At 40.4% G+C, this 19074-nt stretch overlaps 1 protein-coding gene across 1 annotated transcript in view; it reads left to right on the top strand.

Annotated features, from left to right (window-relative positions):
* Positions 1–19074, top strand: part of LCP2 (lymphocyte cytosolic protein 2) — a 52587-nt gene that overhangs the window by 14226 nt on the left and 19287 nt on the right. Inside the window, exons 4-5 of the mRNA XM_034779848.1 lie at positions 15030–15095; positions 17188–17219. Of these exons, the coding sequence (XP_034635739.1) occupies positions 15030–15095; positions 17188–17219 (98 nt within the window). The remainder of the gene's footprint in view (positions 1–15029; positions 15096–17187; positions 17220–19074) is intronic.

The raw sequence follows: 19074 nt of genomic DNA, 5'->3' as shown, positions 1-19074 counted from the left end.
ATACCTCGCCTGATGCGTCCCAAGAGCGCATTAGCTTTTTTCACCGCCATATCACATTGGTGGCTCATAGTCATCCTGTGATCAACCAATACTCCGAGGTCCTTCTCCTCTTCTGTTACTTCCAACTGATGTGTCCCCAGCTTATAACAATAATTCTTGTTATTAATCCCTAAATGCATGACCTTGCACTTTTCACTATTAAATTTTATCCTATTACTATTACTCCAGTTTACAAGGTCATCCAGATCTTCCTGTATGATATCCCAGTCCTTCTCTGTATTAGAAATACCTCCCAGCTTTGTGTCATCCGCAAACTTTATTAGCACACTCCTACTTTTTGTGCCAAGGTCGGTAATAAAAAGATTAAATAAGATTGGTACCAAAACCGATCCTTGAGGAACTCCACTAGTAACCTCCCGCCAGCCTAACAGTTCACCTTTCAGTACGACCCGTTGTCATCTCCCCTTTAACCAGTTCCTTATCCATCTTTCAATTTTCATATTGATCCCCATCTTTTCCAATTTAGCTAATAATTCCCCATGTGGAACCATATCAAATGCCTTACTGAAATCGAGGTAAATTAGATCCATGGTCTTTCCTTTGTCTAAAAAAATCTGTTACCTTCTCAAAGAAGGAGATCAGGTTGGTTTGGCACGATCTATCTTTTGTAAAACCATGTTGTATTTTGTCTCAATTACCACAGACCTCAATGTCCTTAATTACTTTCTCCTTCAAAAAATTTTCCAAGACCTTCCATACTACAGATGTCAACAGGCCTGTAGTTACCCGGATCACCTTTTTTCCCCTTTCTTAAAAATAGGAACTGTGTTAGCAATTCTCCAGTCATACGGTACAACCCCTGAATTTACAGATTCATTAAAAATTCTTGCTAATGGGCTTGCAATTTCATGTGCCAATTCCTTTAATATTCTTGGATGAAGATTATCTGGGCTCCCCGTTTTAGTCCCATTAAGCTGTTCGAGTTTGGCTTCTACCTTGGATATGCTAATATCTACTTGCATATCCTCATTCCCATTTGTCATCCTACCGTTATCCCTAAGCTCCTCATTAGCCTCATTAAAGACTGAGGCAAAGTATTGTTTAGATATTGGGCCATGCCTAGATTATCCTTAACCTCCATTCCATCCTCTGTGTTTAGCAGTCCCACTTCTTTCTTTGTTTTCTTCTTATTTATATGGCTATAGAACCTTTTACTATTGGTTTTAATTCCCGTTGCAAGATCCAATTCTACATGGCATTTGGCCTTTCTCACTTTATCCCTACATGTTCTGACCTCAATAAGGTAGCTTCCCTTGCTGATCCCTCCCATCTTCCACTCTTTGTAGGCTTTCTGCTTTTTCTTAATCACCTCTCTGAGATGCTTGCTCATCCAGCTTGGTCTACAATTCCTGTCTATGAATTTTTTCCCCTTTCTTGGGATGCAGACTTCTGATAGTTTCTGCAACTTTGACTTGAAGTAATTCCAGGCCTCTTCTGCCTTTAGATCCAATCCAATCTTCAGTCCAATCCTCTTCCCTAGCTAAATTTCCTTAATTTTTTAAAGTTAGCCCTTTTGAAATCAAAAACCCTAGTCACAGATCTATTTTTTTGTTTATCCTTCCATTTAGTTTAAACTGAATTAGCTCATGATTGCTTGAACCAAGGTTGTCCCATACAACCATTTCTTCTATGAGGTCCTCACTACTCACCAAAACCAAATCTAAAATGGCATCCCCTCTTGTTGGTTCAGCAACTACTCGGTGAAGGAATCTATCAGCTATCGCATCCAGGAAAATCTGAGCCCTATTATTATTACTAGCACTTGTCCTCCAGTCTATATCTGGGAAGTTAAGTTTTCCCATGGTCGCACAATTCCCATTAGTATTTACTTCATTAAAAACATTAAAGAGGTCTCTATCCATATCCAAATCAGATCCCGGTGGTCTATAGCAAGCATTATCCCAGGGGAGGCTCTAGTAGCTTTGTTCCCCAAGCAATAGCCAACATGGATATGTCAAGAGCAAATCATGCCAAACAAACCTAATTTCTTTCTTTGACAGGATTACAGGCCTAGTGGATAGGGGGATGCAGTTGATTTGATATATCTTGATTGTAGGTGGGACTCTGTCAAAATCCTTGCTAACGTTCTCAAACTAGGGAAATGTGGTTTAGATGAAACTGCTATAAAGTGTGTTCACAACTAGCTGAAAAACCATATTCACACTGTCGTTATCAATGATTCACTGTCAGACTGAGAGGTCCTATCTAGTGAGTTCCCACAGGGGTCAGTCCTGTACCCAGTAGTATTTAATGTTTTCATTATGAGTTGGATAATGGAGTGGAGAGTATACTTATAAAATTTGCTGATGACTCCAAGCTGGAAAGGATTGCAAGCATGTTGGAGGACAGGATTAGAAATTGAAAGGATCTCGATAGATTGGAAAATTGGTAAAAATCAACCAGATGAAATTTAACAGAGAAGTGAAAAGTACCACACTTAGAAAGGGAAAAAAAATCAAATGCACAGATACAAAAATGGGAAATAACTGGCTAGGCAGAAATACTGCAGAAAGTATTGTTGCAAAAAAAGGCCAATATCATTTGGGATGTATTAACAGGAGTGTTGTTTATAAAACATAGGAGCTGGTTGTTCTGATGTACTTGGCACTGGTGAGGCCTCATTTGGGGGTATTGTGTCCAATATTTTAAGAAAGATGTGGACAGATTGGAGGGTTTAGAAAAGAGCAACAAAAATGATAAAAGGTTTAGAAAAATCTGATCTCTGAAGAAAGGTTAAATAAACTGGGCATGTTTAGTCTTGAGTAAAGAAGACAGCGGTGACCTGATATTCTTCAAATATGTTAAAGGCTGTTATAAAGAGGACAGTGATCAGTTGTTCTCTATATCCCTGAAAGTAGGACAAGAAGTAATCAGCTCAATCTGCAGCAAAAAAGGAGATTTAGGTTAGATATTAAGAAAATTGTTCTAACTGGGAGGATAGGTAAATACCAGAATATATAACCAAGGGACGTTATGGAATCCCTGCCTCAGAATGGGAGGATGGACTGGATGACTCAAGGTCCCTTCCAGACCTACATTTCTGTATTTCAGCCATAATGCTTTCCATTGCTTTCTTTCACTCTAACTTCATTAGTTTGTTGTCTGTTTGGATTACAAATCCCTTGTGGCCTTGCCTTCTTACCTGTTTGTAAAAATGCCTAGTAGACTATGCAAACAATAAAAATTAAAAATAATCCCATAGTTCCTTTTCTCCCTCCCCCCCACTCTAAATCTCCATCTTGCAAGGACACAATAAGCTCTAGTCATCTTAATCGCAAAGCAGATCTCGTAGATTATAATCAACTCTGATTGCCAATCCCATAGGCTAGCCTGAGTGGCATCTTAAATGGTGTAAAATCTTTCTGGCTTTTAAAACAAAGGAGATCAAAAGCAATTACTTCAGATCTATCTATGCCTCTCTGCCATTGTTACTTATATGTCCCCCATTACTGGGATATCTGATTGCCTCACAATCTTTGATGTTTGTATTCTAACAGCATGCCTCTGATGTAGGGCAGTGCTATTGTCCCCATTTTACAGATAGGGAACTGAGGCACCTGCCCAAGGTGTCACAGGAAGTACAGGGCAGAGCAGGGAACTGAATTTGTAATATGCTGCCATTTATAATGAAGCAGTTTGACCTCGAGAGAGACCAACATAAGAGACTGCAGGGCAGCAGGGGCCAAACTCTCCACTGGATTATTCAGATTCACCTCTCATCCTACTCATAGATCCCCTATTGTACCTGTCCTCTGCTTTCCCATCAGTGCCCTGTATACTGTATGTCCACATGACCAGAGGAATGGGATGATGGGCTACATAGGAAGCCTCATACAATCAGAGAAACGTAGGGCTAGATAGGATCTCAAGAGGTCATCTAGTCCAACCCTCTTCACTGAGACGAGATTGGGTTCACCTAGACAGATATTTGACCAACCTGTTCTTAAAATACTCCAGTGACAGGCTTCCAATGGCAACATATTCCAGTACTTACCTATTCTTAAAATTAGAACGGTTTTCCCAATATTAAAATCATCTTCCTTGTTGCAGATCGAGGGTAGGACAGGAAGTAATTGGTTCAAACATGGAGAATGATCATCCTCATCCTGTTTATACATATTTGAAGACTGTTCTCATGTGTTATATCATAGAATCATAGAACTGGAAGGGACCTCGAGAGGTCATCTAGTCCAGTCCCCTGCAGTCGTGCCATGACTAATTATCTAGACCATTCCTGACAGGTATTTGTCTAACCTGTTCTTAAAAATCTCCAAGGATGGAGATTCCACAACCTCCCTAGGCAATTTATTCCAGTGCTTAACCACCCTGACAATTAGAAAGTTTTTCCTAATGTCCAATCTAAACCTCCCTTGCTGCAATTTAAGCCCATTGCTTCTTGTCCTATCCTGAGAGGTTAAGAAAAACAATTTTTCTTCCTCCTCTTTGTAACAACCTTTTACATACTTGAAAACTGTTATCATGTTCCCTCTCGGTCTTCTCTTTTCCAGACTAAACAAAACCAATTTTTTAAATCTTCCCTCATAGGTCATGTTTTCTAAACCTTTCATCATTTTAGTTGCTCTTCTTTGGACTCTCTCCAATTTGTCCACATCCTTTGTGAAATGTGGTGCCCAGAATTGGACAAAATACTCCAGTTGAGGCCTAATCAGCGCAGAGTAGAGTGGAAGAATTACTACTCGTGTCTTGCTTACAACATTCCTGCTAATACATGCCAGAATGATGTTCGCTTTTTTTGAAACAGCATTACATTGTTGACTCATATTTAGCTTGTGGTCCACTATGACCCCCAGATCCCTTTCTGCAGTGCTCCTTTCTAGGCAGTCATTTCCCATTTTGTATGTGTGCAAGTTACAAGGTTCCTTCCTAAATGAAGTACTTTGCATTTGTTCTTATTGAATTTCATCCTATTCACTTCAGAGCATTTCTCCAGTTTGTTCAGATAATTTTGAATTTTAATCCTATCCTCTGAAGCACTTGCACCCCTTCCCAGCTTGGTATCATCCTGAAACTTTCTAAATGTACTCTCTATGCCATTATCTAAATCATTGATGAAGATATTGAACAGAACCGGACCCAGAACTGATCCCTGCGGGACCCCTCTTGTTATGCTCTTCCAGCCTGACTGTGAACCACTGATAACTACTCTCTGGGAACGGTTTTCCAACCAGTTTTGCATCCACCTTATAGTAGTCCCATCTAGGTTGCATTTCCCTAGTTTGTTTATTAGAAGGTCATGCGAGACAGTATCAAAAGCATTACTAAAGTCAAGATATACCACGTCTACTGCTTCCCCACTATCCACAGGGCTTGTTACCCTGTCAAAGAAAGCTATCAGGTTGGTCTGACATGATTTGTTTTTGACAAATCCATGGTGACTGTTACCTATCACTTTATTATCTTTTAGATGTTTGCAAATTGATTGCTTAATTAATTATTTGACCCATTGTCTTTCCGGATACAGAAGTTGAGCTGACTGGTCTGTAATTTCCTGGGTTGTCCTTATTTCCCTTTTTATCGATGAGCACTATATTTGCCCTTTTCCTGTCTTCTAGAATCTGTCCCATCTTCCATGACTTCTCAAAGATAATCACTAATGGCTCAGATATCTCCTCAGTCAGCTCCTTGAGTATTCTAGGATGCATTTCATCAGGGCCTGGTGACCTGAAGACATCTAATTTGTCCAAGTAATTTTTAATTTGTTCTTTCCCTATTTTAGCCTCTTCTGATCTTACCTCATTTTCACTGGCATTCACTACGTTAGATGTCCAACCACCACCAACCTTCTTGGTGAAAACTGAAACAAATAAGTCATTAAGCACCTCTGCCATTTCCACATTTTCTGTTATTGTTATGTTGTTATTATTAATTATTATTATTATTGTTATGTCCCCCCTCAGCCTTCTCTTCTCAAGATTAAACATGCCCAATATTTTTACCCTTTCCTCATAGGTCATGTTTTCTAAATCCTTTATCATTTTTATTGCTCGCCTCTGGACTCTCTCGAATTTGTTCACATCTTTCTTAACCCAAAACTGGACAAAATACTCCAGCTGAGGCTTCACCAATGCTGAGTAGAGTGGAAGACTTACTTCTCATGTCCTACATATAATACTCCTTGTAATACATCCCCACATGATAATAGCCTTATTTGAAACTGCATCACACTTGACTCGTATTCAATTTGTGATGCACTACAACCCCCAGATCCTTTTCTGCAGTATTGCTGCTTAACCAGTTATTTCCCATTTGGTATTTGTGCATTTAATTTTGCCCTTACTAAGTATGGCAACTTTTCACTTATTTTTATTGAATTTCATTTTGTTGATTTCAGACCAATCCAGAATAGTTGAGGTCAACAATTTACTACTGGACATTGGTGTTTAGTAGTGGAAGCAGAGATAATTACCATTTTAAAAACTGGGATGAAGTTGTGGATTTTTTTAAAGTAAAGTATTCTTATTTTTCTGTGTACAACAGAAATGCACATTAGTGTACTACAAATATAAATCTGACCTGCCTCATCACTAAATGAAGCATGCATTTTTGCAAGTCTACAGCCTTGTAAGCATACTACTAAAGTTAAATGTACTGGGTCAGACCCTTAGCTGGTGAAAATTCGGGTAGCTCCATTAACTTCAACAGAGCTACACCAAATTACACCAGCAGTGAATGTGACCCAGCACTCGTAACTGTGCTACATTTGTCACCCACAGGCCACAGCCATAGAAACCCAATGGGCTGAGCATGTGGTTTTTCTAAATATACCCATTTTAGGAAACCTACATGCTCAAATTTGAAAGTTACAAGGTCATTACTCCGGGATATTTCTGTAACTTTAGCAGTGGCTAAATAGGTCACAACTGCACTTACAGAAACTGGTTACAAGGCAATCTCTTATTTTGGGGAACAACATCTACCTCCTGTGTCACCCAGGCACATCTTCATGTGTCTTCGAGTGCCCCATCTTCAAACATAAAATAAAGCTTGTTAAAATAGTTTTATGAAACAAACTATTTAGTAAATATATATATTAACTCTTATGCACCCTATTGGCTAGTGTGTATGTGTACCACTGTGCTCTACTGGATGGAATTGAAATTGTTCAACTGTAGCTCCTAGTCCCCCTATTCAGCAAACAGTGTTAACAGAGATCTCCTTTCATTCGAGTGCTAAGAGCCTGTGCTTCTGGAACAGAAGCACGGTTCTGAACCCCTGTCATGTTACATTCCTAATGGCCATAGTGTGCAGTGTACTGACAAGTTTGCAGCCTTAGGTGGTCAAGGATTAGTTAAAATATTCAGCCACAAATAAGTGACTGGTACCAATAGGTCACTGTGTGAGTCCAATTCCAGCTGGAGCATTATGGGGAAGAGGGTGCAGGTTTTTTCCCCCATGCACCTGCAGCAGACTCTGTGAGCACTAAATGGGCTGGCTAGTCCACCTCCCTCAAGGGATGTTCGCCAGACCACCATCCAACCCCCTTGCATGCCTGCCAGGGTTTGACAGCAATGACTAGGCAAAGTACCTTTCATTGGCAGGTGTAAGGAGCACTATGCAGCAAGCTTGCTGAGGGATCCCACCCTGTGTAGACAGAATGACTCGGAGTACCTGAGCAATAAAGTTTTCATTCCTCCTTTAGTCCCTGAAAGGAGCAAAGACTTTTTTGGCCCATTATGTGTAAGGTTGTGTAAGAAATTCTGGTTTTCTTCCCAAAAAGTTTCTTTTCTAGACAAACTTAAAATAACAAAGCAACACACAAGAGCATTATTCATTTGAAAACCCTGCAGGCTTCTTAAGTGGTATTTAATATTTGTTATTTCCTGCTGTATCTAGGCTCTTTTTAAAAATAGATCTTTGAGCTCCTGATTATCAAACCATTGTACAACTGGCGGATGCACTGATAGAGGAGAACTATTCTAGTAAAGTCCTTCTACCTGTCCCTGGTGGCTCTTCAGGGAAAAATTAAAGATAGTCCTGGTATTTGTGTATGCGAGGGATAACCAAGACATCCTGGCTAAAACTGTAGCTCTTTGCACAGCAAGTTCTAACACCCATCGTCAGCTGTAAAGTATTGTCAAACCTATGGCTGCCCCACTGCCAGTATCTTACTCCATGCTTTGTAAAATGATATGAGACACCATAAGTATGAAAGGCACTATATAAAGCAAATTATACTGTATGAACGCAATACTGAGTAATTCATTGGAAGAATTGCTGGGCTGATAACCTCAAATTTTCCATATTTTAGACCAATATATATTGGCTTTCAAAGTATTTACATTTCTAATGATGGAATATTTAGTTTAAGTCAATGTAAAATCAAGTGACTTTAGGACCCTGCAGAATCCTGAAGCCTATTATATTTGTTACTGTAAAACCTGACTTGGAGAGCACATGACTTATGAGGAGAGGCTGAGGGAACTGGGATTGTTTAGTCTGCAGAAGAGAAGAAGGGGGGGGGGATTTGATAGCTGCTTTCAACTACCTGAAAGGGGGTTCCAAAGAGGATGGATCTAGACTGTTCTCAGTGGTACCAGATGACAGAATGAGGAGTAATGGTCTCAAGTTGCAGTGGGGGAGGCTTAGGTTGGATATTAGGAAAAACTTTTTCACTAGGAGGGTGGTGATGCACTGGAATGGGTTACCTAGGCAGATGGTGGAATCTCCTTACTTAGAGGTTTTGAAGGTCAGGCTTGGCAAAGCCCTGACTCGGATGATTTAGTTAGGGATTGGTCTTGCTTTGAGCAGGGGGTTGGACTAGATGACCTCCTGAGGTCCCTTCCAACCCTGATATTCTATGATTCTATGATTTAGAAAAGCTAACTTTGTTAAAAGCCCTTTGTCTCCTGGTCATAGACACACATGCCTTAGTTTTTTGATCTGTCTAAGGTGCTCCTTGAATCAAAACTCTAATTTAGGCTGCTAGGATAAGGTTCTTCATGCCTGCAGAGGATTGGGTGTAGCTGTGCTCACATCCACCACATCTGTTCCTGACAACCGGGAAGTTGGCGGGCGCAAACCCACCCACTGCTAAAGGCCCCTCCCCCAGTCTGGGGAGGAGCTACTGAACCCAGTGCTCAACTGAATATGTGGGACAACGAAATAAAAAACAGGAACCAGTGTGGGGGTCAGAGGCCAAAACCCTCTCACAGGACTCACTCAAGGAAAGACCAAGAAGTGGGCAATAAGGCTGCCTCCATCTCCCAAAGTACACGCCGGGGGGTTCCAAGGGCAGAGAGCCCCGTGCACCAGCCAAGCCCATAGGGATCCACCCAGTCCTCCCGGTTGTAGTCCAGGAGGTTTCTGATCCTGATAACTTCCTCCAGGCCTGCCAACCTCATGCTGGGCAGGTGGAGAAGGCTAAGCTGCCTCTGCCAATTCTATAGCAGTGCTGAGTCTCTTTACAAAGAGGGAAAATTCTCTGCTGAGAATCTTTGACTGACTTGACTTGGTTGAGAGTGCATATCAGTAACATAACAGTTAAAAAAAAATTACAGGGATGTTGTAATCATCCCTAAATCAAGTATTACAAACAGGATATTGAGAGTTCAGGTTCCACATAAAAGAAATCCAAAACATTTTAAAGCAAGAAATGTACAGCTGAGGCATCCAAATAACCTTAACTCTGCCCTGCAGTTATGTCATGCAATAACTATGTGATTATGATTAAGGTATTTTACTATTTGTGGTCCCAGATTTGATTAAACTAATTAAACTAATTTTTAAAGACATTAGCTATTGTTATATTCCCCCTCCCCCCCTTAGTACATGGCAGAGCAAAAGTTGTTTGGATGCCTTCACTGTGCATTTCTATACTGTACTATATTTAGATGTCTTTTATATGTAACCTTAATGCTCAATTTCCAGAGTATAACGTTCAATTTGGGGACATTACAATGTATATATACAATTATAATTTTGTTACCTTTGTATAGTCACATGTTAATGTAATTTGCTGTCTAATTGGCTTTTTAATAATTTTCAAAAATATCATACATGAACCCTAAGCAAGAAACCCAAGAGAATGTTGCATGTGATATTTTTAATGATTTGAAGTTATGGAGTATCAACTTTACATCATTTTTCAAAATGTTAACTTTTAAGGGCAGATTCTATGGTACACCAGAATAGTGGAAGACAACCAAGTGGTATATAAGACTATGTTGTAAAGGCCAGTATTAAGTGAAAGGAGATTAGGAGGAGACCAGTCCCTGGGTTAAAATGTCTCTGTGCATCAAGGTCTTCCATTATTGTCCTGCCTCAGTTTATCTTGCAGAAGTGCCTCAATGGGCAGTGAAGCTGAGGCATCAGTGCCACTGGGAGATGGTCTAAGCTAGCATGCAGCCATGGAACCTTTAAGGAGAAGTAACTGTCAGCTACAAGTCATGTGCTTGTGAGAACTCTTGCTACATATTCTGTCTGCCTCATGCCACTGACTCATTACAAGGAATAGAACTGTTGTATGCAAATCAGCAGTAGAGGAAGAGAGGTAACCCAAACAATTGCTAATGATGTCACGATGGTCCTACTTAAGAGTTTTCCAAGCTGTCGACTTACCTCTGTCTGTAGCCTGTAAAATTCTAACAATTACATAAATCAATCATTAATAACTTTGCTCAGTTGTAAAGTAATTTCTATGAATATACGCTATGCATAAACACTTCAATTAATTTTAATTATAGGGACATTTGAAGTGTTATTTTCTTTTTAAGATAATTCACATTATTCTGACAGATATAAAATTGGTCTATTCAAAAATTTTGTATTAATTTCAAACACAAACTGGCAGATTTACTTGTAAACACTCAGAAAATGCATTCTTTACTCAGAGTAGGTACTGTAAGACTGGGGAGGATATGCTGCATTTTATACAGAACAAAGAGGCTGGGGGGGGGGTGGCAATTGATGTCCCTATATTAGGCTGAATCAAAACCCAGATTTGAAGTCTGCAGCTTGGTCTCTTCTCAATTAATGCATACAGAATCCAATGGCACCTTCAGAATTCCTGAGAAGGTCTTCACCTATGTGAATTCATATTTGTATGCCTCTATTTTGGGTGCTCAACTTGAGAAACTTTAAAGTGGCCTGATTTTCAGAAAGTGCTGACTGTCCATCAAAGCATATGGTCTCAAGTTGAGTGCCAAAAATTGAGGGACCAAAAAAGACCAATCTTTTTAAAATGTATGTTCTGGGATTAACGTGCATGTATGCTCACTAGAAGCAGGAGAAACAGAATAGATAGCTGGGAGTTTCAGTGAACTCTGAACGCAATATAATGTTATTGTGTCTGCCCTGCAGAACTTGTTATCCAGGGGCAGTGCACAGGTGGCAGAAGGTCAGATACTCTCTTCACTGTGCCCAGGGAATGGGATTTCCAGAGTGTAGGACTTTGCCCCCAGCTCCCTCATGTATCTTCCTACCTCTGGCCCCAATATTCTTGGGCTGGACTCTGCTTATACTCACAACATTTGAAGTTAATTAGGCAAACAAGCTGGTTTGAGAGGATTTTGTTTCAACTTCCTTCCGATTCTAAGATGAGCGGCTGGTGGTGAAGGCAGAAAGAATGGTCTGAGAGTAACATTTTCTGCAAGTGTTGCTGCATGGCCTTATCCTGTCCTATCACCCACTACTCCCATCTCAAAAAGCAGTGTGGTTTTGATACTTCCTTCCTTACCTAGCTGCAGACCCAGCTGTCTCTGTGCCTGAATGTTCTATAAAAACATTTGTTGCTAAGGGCACATGGTTCTCAGAAAAAGCAAGCAAGCAATGTTTTGTTCATGTCATTGCTAAGCCTTGGCTGAAGGCTTGTGATATATGAATTATTTCTATTATTACGATGCCTAGGAGTTCTAGTCATGGACCAAGAGGCCATTGTGCTGGGCACTGTACAAAATGCAGAACAAAGACTGTCCCTACCTCAAAGAGTATACAACAACAGCAGATGGATACAGACAGATGGAGGGCTACAAAGAAACAAGGAAAGAAGCAAAGATCATGTCAATATTATATATAGGGAAAAACATTTTTCATCTGAGAAGAATGATATAGCAGGAAGTGCTTGAAGCAGCAAGTAATGAATTTATTCCAGCAAGATGAGATGAGCAAACTGCTCACCAAGTCCTGCAATCTTTGCTCGGTGAAAATTCCTTCTGCAGCCAATGTGGGGATCAGTGCTGCAAGCGCTCCATGGCCAGAAATCCCAGTATCTTTGATGTTCTGACTAGATAGAGATTATTGGAGCTAGACTGGATGCTTTGTTTTGCTACTTAAACTGAAAAGAAATGGAAAATATAAACTGCTCCCAAAGAGAGTATATATAAAAAAAGAGAACTGCTCATAAAAGAAAAAGTTTGCCATACTAATGAGTTTTCAAATCCTGTTCCCTGCAAACACACAACATATCTTCCCTGTCTACATACATTACCCCGGAATAGTTGCTGAGGTTGTGCGTAAAGTTGTATGTGTTATATGCTAAGGGTGAGGAGAAGGCTGGGTGCAGTCAGTTTCCTTATCAGTTACAGCAGAAGGAAGTAGTTTGTGAAGATGAAGAGTCTGTTGCTCCATGGAGACAGGCTGTTTGACACAATTAAGAGGTTTTCTGAAACTTGGTATTTCCTTGCTTTTTAGAGCTTGTGTTAGGGAGGATGTCAGACATATCCAACCCAAATCCCTTTTAAACAAGGATATTGCTTGTGGGATTCTAAAAAGGGCAAGTGTTAAATCTGCACAAAAATCAGAAAACTCCAAACTCGTGCTTGCAGAAAAGGAAGGTTGAAAATATTAATGCTTTCCGGCATCATCCATCACACTTCCCCACTGTAGCAGGGTGGTTGGCTGGGTGTCCATGACTTCAAATGACTCCATTTTCTAATTTTTCAGATAAAGTAATATTAATTATCCTAAGTTACTATTTGACACTTGCTCTGTTGACTTTAGCAGAGTTGCATCTGCTTACATTGGTGGTGAATTTGGCCCTGAGTCTCAGGGTAGCTCTCGCAAAGGCAGCGAGTAAAAATTACTCTCTTGGCTTCCATGGATTCTTGGGTTATTGTTTACTTTACATCATGAGCAATATTTGCATATCTGCTCCCAGGTAAAATGTCACTCATGTGACCCATCCCTAATGCTGCACACATGCACTACTGAAAAATTACATATGTCATAGTGTCTCAGCCCCCAAAATATTGAATATATATATGAATATTTTTGGCACAGCCTGCAAATGCTGGACATGACATAGGCCAGATTATCCTGTCTGCTTCTGTTCGTGGAAGGGATCCCGATTAGGTGAATCTGGCTGAAAAGGGACAGGATAAGAAGAGTTAGGAGTGATTATTCGACAGTGTGAGGACCTGCTCCCCCTCTGGTGAACTGCTGCCACATACATACTTGGCAACTATGCACTGTGAGCAGGGAAGGGGGCAGAACTCAAGGTACCTCCATGTAATCTGGGTCAACAGTTCTCAACTAGGGGTCCGAAGCCACCTGGGGGCCACGAGCAGGTTTCAGGGGGGTCCACCAAGCAGGACTAGTATTAGACTCACTGGGGCCCAGGGCAGAAAGCTGAAGCCCTGCCACCCAGGGTTGAAGGCTAAGCATTAGGGATGGGTCACATGAGTGACATTTTACCTGGGAGCAGATATGCAAATATTGCTCATGATGTAAAGTAAACAATAACCCAAGAATCCATGGAAGCCAAGAGAGTAATTTTTACTCGCTGCCTTTGCGAGAGCTACCCTGAGACTCAGGGCCAAATTCACCACCAATGTAAGCAGATGCAACTCTGCTAAAGTCAACAGAGCTGTGCTAGCTAACGTCAGTAGTGAACCTGCCCTTGAATATTTTATTTTGTTTTAAAGACCGTTGTACAGTTGTGATGAGTCATGGTCTTATTTTTAATTCACCTTATGCCTTTGGTCAGGAAATAACCTTAGGAAAGTCCCACAAATGCTGAAAACACTTTTTAAGACTTGAATTTTGACATAATTAAAAACATCCAACCTACTTCTAGTTCTTTTTTTCATGTAGGTGTGTCAGATATAACAATTATGACTGTAAAAAGTCAAGACTCTGTTTGGTTGGCCCCTGACAGAAGGGGGCAGAACTCAAGGTACCTCCATGTAATCTGGGTCAACAGTTCTCAACTAGGGGTCCGAAGCCACCTGGGGGCCACGAGCAGGTTTCAGGGGGGTCCACCAAGCAGGACTGGTATTAGACTCACTGGGGCCCAGGGCAGAAAGCTGAAGCCCTGCCACCCTTCCTCAGGTAGCCCCTACCCCCAGGCAAGTCCAGCCAGACCTTCTTTCTGACCCTCTGGTTCCCTGTTCCCTATGATGCCCCATCACCATTCCCAAATCTCCCTCTTTTGAGATTCACTCTCCATCTCTCACCTGGACCAACCACTCCTGCCAGAGGCTCCCCACCTTTTGTGATGTCACCAGCCTCAGCAGTTCCTTCATTCAGCCCCTACTTCCTCTGGTTCATTGAAAGCCCCTCCAAGACTCCACCACTCTGCCCCAGGGTCCCCTCCACAAGTTTCTCTGCAGAAGCATTTGCTGTTCACCTCTTCATGGATCACCCAAGTGAGATAATGCTTAACCAATCAGCATTATATTACATGGCATCCCATTCTCATGTGTGCTCCCTCCCAACGTTTCAATTTTTTTGGCCATTTTGTTTTTGACAATGAAAATATTATAGTGCATTAGGCATAGAGATAAGAATAGATATCAACCACCCGAGTGATGCAGCAGAGTATACTACACTGCATTCATACATTTTATTTACCCAAAAGGAAGGGGAAGGAAAATAAAATTTAAAAAAAGAAAAGAAAAAGCAAATAAGTGAAAAAAACAATTAAAGCAGCATTGAACTAAAAGAAGAGGAGATAGGTATTAAGGAAATCATTTTTGTATAAGAGGTTTTTTTGTTTGTTTATTTTAAAACAGAATTCTAAGTAAGTTAAGTCAAGAAATCAATAGGAACGAGGGAAGAATAAGTTTCTTCCCAAAACGGTAAGTAAACCTTTCAGTCCTCTTTTTCTTTTGCAAACTATTAAGACAAAACTTTTCAGAATGATTTTCCATTTGAGCTAACAGAAGATCTCCAGTGTTATTTAATAGCAAAATCAGTCTCAGAAAACATGATAAAAAGGAATTTCAATTTCTTTCTATTCTTATTCATACAGTACAACCTCATTAAGAGCCCAAACCTACAAGGACTTTCAGATTGAGCAATCCAATTGAGCTCAGTCACACTACTCATGTGAGCAAATTTACTCATGTGCATGAGTGTTTATAACACTGGGCCATATTTTGGCAAGTTAAGCTAATTACAATTATTTATTGCTGTTTATAGTGCTAATATTAATGTAAATATCCTATCAGAGGTGTGCTTTAAAGACAAATTGTAAAGAATAAAACAAAATAAAAATTATAATACATTGTAATATACAAGTAAATGGTATATCAGTATACTATATTTCAGATGGATAAAATTAAGAAAACCTTAATAGGAGATGTCTCTAGAGGATGTTGATATTACATCTTTGGTAAGAAAAGGCATGAGACTGCTTTAGATTTATTTTGAATATTTTTGAATGAGCATCAGCAGGTTCAAAAATTAGCAAAGTTATTAATATAGTGAGGGTCTGTGTTCTATTTTAATAAAATATGGAATCTCTCATTCATTATTGCTTGAGAGTTTTCTAAGCTGTTCAGGTGATTTAATAGATAATTTTTAATTGATAATTTGTCAAAATGTTCTACAGAGCTCTGAAAAATATCTCAGCTACTATGATAAATTTGGCTGAATTTCTCTCTGAATTTTATTTTTCAAGTCACCAGTCCCTAAACATCCATGATGGGATTCTTGGGATGGAGAGTTCAAGAAAAGGTTCTTAATGGGTCATTTGAGGAACCTTTTGTACTGGAGTCACCATAAAGAAAGGAGTATTATGAAAACACAACTGCCATGCTACAATAGCTAAAATAGTAACTCCAGACTTCACAATGGACCCTTTAATCCCCAAACTAACCCCTTCAACCCTACATGTGGGTGTCTCCCTCCTGCTCCCCAGCTGATGAGAGTAGCCCCTGACATTGAGCCCTCTTAGACAGTACAGATTTTATAAATGCAGTAGGCACCACAATATAAACATAACCACTATTAACTAAATTATTTATCCTATAAACCTTGGTTGAAATTAGCAAAATGCACTGGTCCTTGCCAAATCCCACATTTGGAGTCCCCTGGCTTCCCATTGCCCCACGCCTTTTGTAGTCATTGCCACCAGGACTGGCTCCAGGGTTTTTGCCGCCCCAAGTGGAAAAAAAAAAAAAAGCCGCGATCCCAATCGTGATAGGTGGCACTCCAGCGGCAGCTCTTCTTCGGCGGGAATTTGGCAGCAGGTGCTTCCCTCCGAGAGGGACCTGCCACCGAATTGCTGCGGAACAGCCCGACGTGCCGCCCCTTCCCCTTGGCCGCCCCAAGCACCTGCTTGCTGCGCTGGTGCCTGGAGCTAGCCCTGATTGCCACTGGTGCAAAATGACTATAGAGCATCATCATCATGATCTGGGTAGCATGGTTTTACAACCACTTTGTACATGTGTAATTAACTACTTGTGCAATTGACCACAGGTGCAAGGCTGTGGAGTTTTTAGGCCAAACTTGATCAAAATTAAGTATGACCAGAGTAGGCCCCACTCCTGAAAGCACTTATGTACTTAACTGTATGACAGTGAATATTTCCCACTGACTTTAATGGGCCACATAGACGAAGGCTCAGAAAATGAGATGAGATGCCAAAATTCTCAAACATTTCACACACACACACACACACATACACACACACACACACACACACACTAATGTGCCTCAAACTTTTTTCAAAATAATCTAGCCTGGATTAGGATCAGCTTTATGAAACTTCAGGCAGTTTATTTTTAGCTTTTTGGCAAAAGTTAGTAGGGAAGAGGGTCAAAATCAAGCTCACTTGTATAATGGAAGACTATTTTCAACTCTAATTATACTATAGCTTTTACTAAACGTAGACATATTTAGTTCATAATCATTAAAATGTGAAAAAAATTTGTAATGTCATCACAGGACCCAGACGCAGAAGTTTGCTGACAATACAGGTAAATATCTACTTGCTATCTAAATACACATAGTATTTGAAAAGATTAAAATATTAATTAGCTGCTTGTACGGTTTATTTACAGTAATTGCCATCCAACTGTCTTCATTCAAAAATTCTCTTATAAATATTTATGCTCATAGATCTCATCTACCTTGAGTTTAGCTCTACATTGGATAATACATCTGTCCAAGAACTTTCAGGATTAACTGTAATTTAATGAGCTAAATTATTGTTGATATTAGAGATGAGTATGAAGGAAAACCTCAGATCCAAACACACCCAAATGCTGGAGGCTATTGTAGATGGTGCCTTTAATCGACTTGGGAGTAGCACATGCCAGCAGGATGTGGGTGGGGTGTGTGCAGAGTGATGCAATCTCATGTTAGAACTGCTTGGGTTGTGTCTGTTACCAAATAAGGAACATTACACTAGTTGATACCTTAATTCAATAAAGTTCTTAGACTGAGTAAAACAAGGTTCTGTAAACAGGTACAGTTGGGCCAGAAAAGTCCTTGGATATGTTTTCTTGGCAAGGGGATGCTCCAAATTTCCCCTTGAACATCAAGCTGGAGAGCTAACAAAAAGATGTTTTAATAGCAGGGATGGAGGAACAATGGGGGGAAGAAAAATGGAGAGAGAGAGATGCAATCTGGGAGCATTTATGTGACTATTGAACCTCTAAGGCACAATGTCCTCCTCTCTTTGCAGCTAGACTTCATTAGGGGCTAAGCAGCTTCCACATGGCTTCCCTGCACTGAGCTTCCATTTTAAACATTTTACTAGCTGGGCCAAGAGCACCTGTACTTCCACGGGTTACTACTCCCCCATTGGTTCTATTGAAAATGGGTTAACTAGAGCGGAGCCAATAATGGATTGTTTGTTCAGGGACCAAACTGAAAAAATTCTGGAAAAAACTCCATTCAGATTTGAACTGAAACTAAATTTTTCTTCAAAATTTTTGGTGAATAAAAAAGTCAAAATTCATTTTGTTGAAATAAACAATTTTCTTGAAGTTTTTTTTTCCCTTCAGCCAAAACTATTTGCAGATTGGACCAGAATATACAAATATGTACAGAGACCCCCCCCAAAATGCTTTTCAGTTGAAAAAACTAGTATTTGAATAAAAAAAATTGCCCAGCTCTGCACCCAACTTTCCATATTAGCAACAAGATAAAGCATGGGATGAGAGGTTAACAGCTGAGTCAGTTCTGAATGCTTTATTCTTCAACTAGCATTTAAATCTTGAAGGGTAGGACACATCTCAGGCCTGGTCTACACTGCCAAGTTTTTTTTGCCAAAAGGCAGCTTTTGGTCATGAAACAGCAGAGGTGTGCACATTTTGCGAGGAAACTCCTGTTAAAGCGCTATAATAAAACCCCCTCGACGAGCATGTCCAAAGATTTTATCCCCAAAGTGCCAGTGTAAATACCTTGCTTGCTTTTATCACTGTAATTGACCTCTGGAGGTGTTCCACAATGCCTGCAGTGACCGCTCTGCTCATTGTTTTGAACTCAGCAGCCATGAAGGCATGTGCCCCTCCCCTTTCAAAGCTCCATTCTGACAGCTGGTGTGCTGTGATGCTCTGCTGCAGGACACAAAGCAAATGATTAACATGGAATGCTCCTGCTGTCTCCCCCACTAAGAACATAATGGCAGGCAGGCAGAGAGAGAGTGTGTGTGTGTGTGTGTGTGTGTGTGTGTGTGTGTGTGTGTGTGTGAGACAGACACACACATACTATGTGCTGTGCAGAGCCAGGGAGAGAGGTGGGGGGCTGATGTCAGGGTTTTCCCCTCCCCCTGCCTCAGAACAGGTTGCTTTCAACAGATGTCTGAACTTAGGAGACAGCATGCTG

This window comes from Trachemys scripta, chromosome 8 (genome assembly GCF_013100865.1).
Source record: "Trachemys scripta elegans isolate TJP31775 chromosome 8, CAS_Tse_1.0, whole genome shotgun sequence".
Classification (NCBI taxonomy): domain Eukaryota; kingdom Metazoa; phylum Chordata; order Testudines; family Emydidae; genus Trachemys; species Trachemys scripta.
This window is presented reverse-complemented; position numbering and strand designations above follow the sequence as displayed.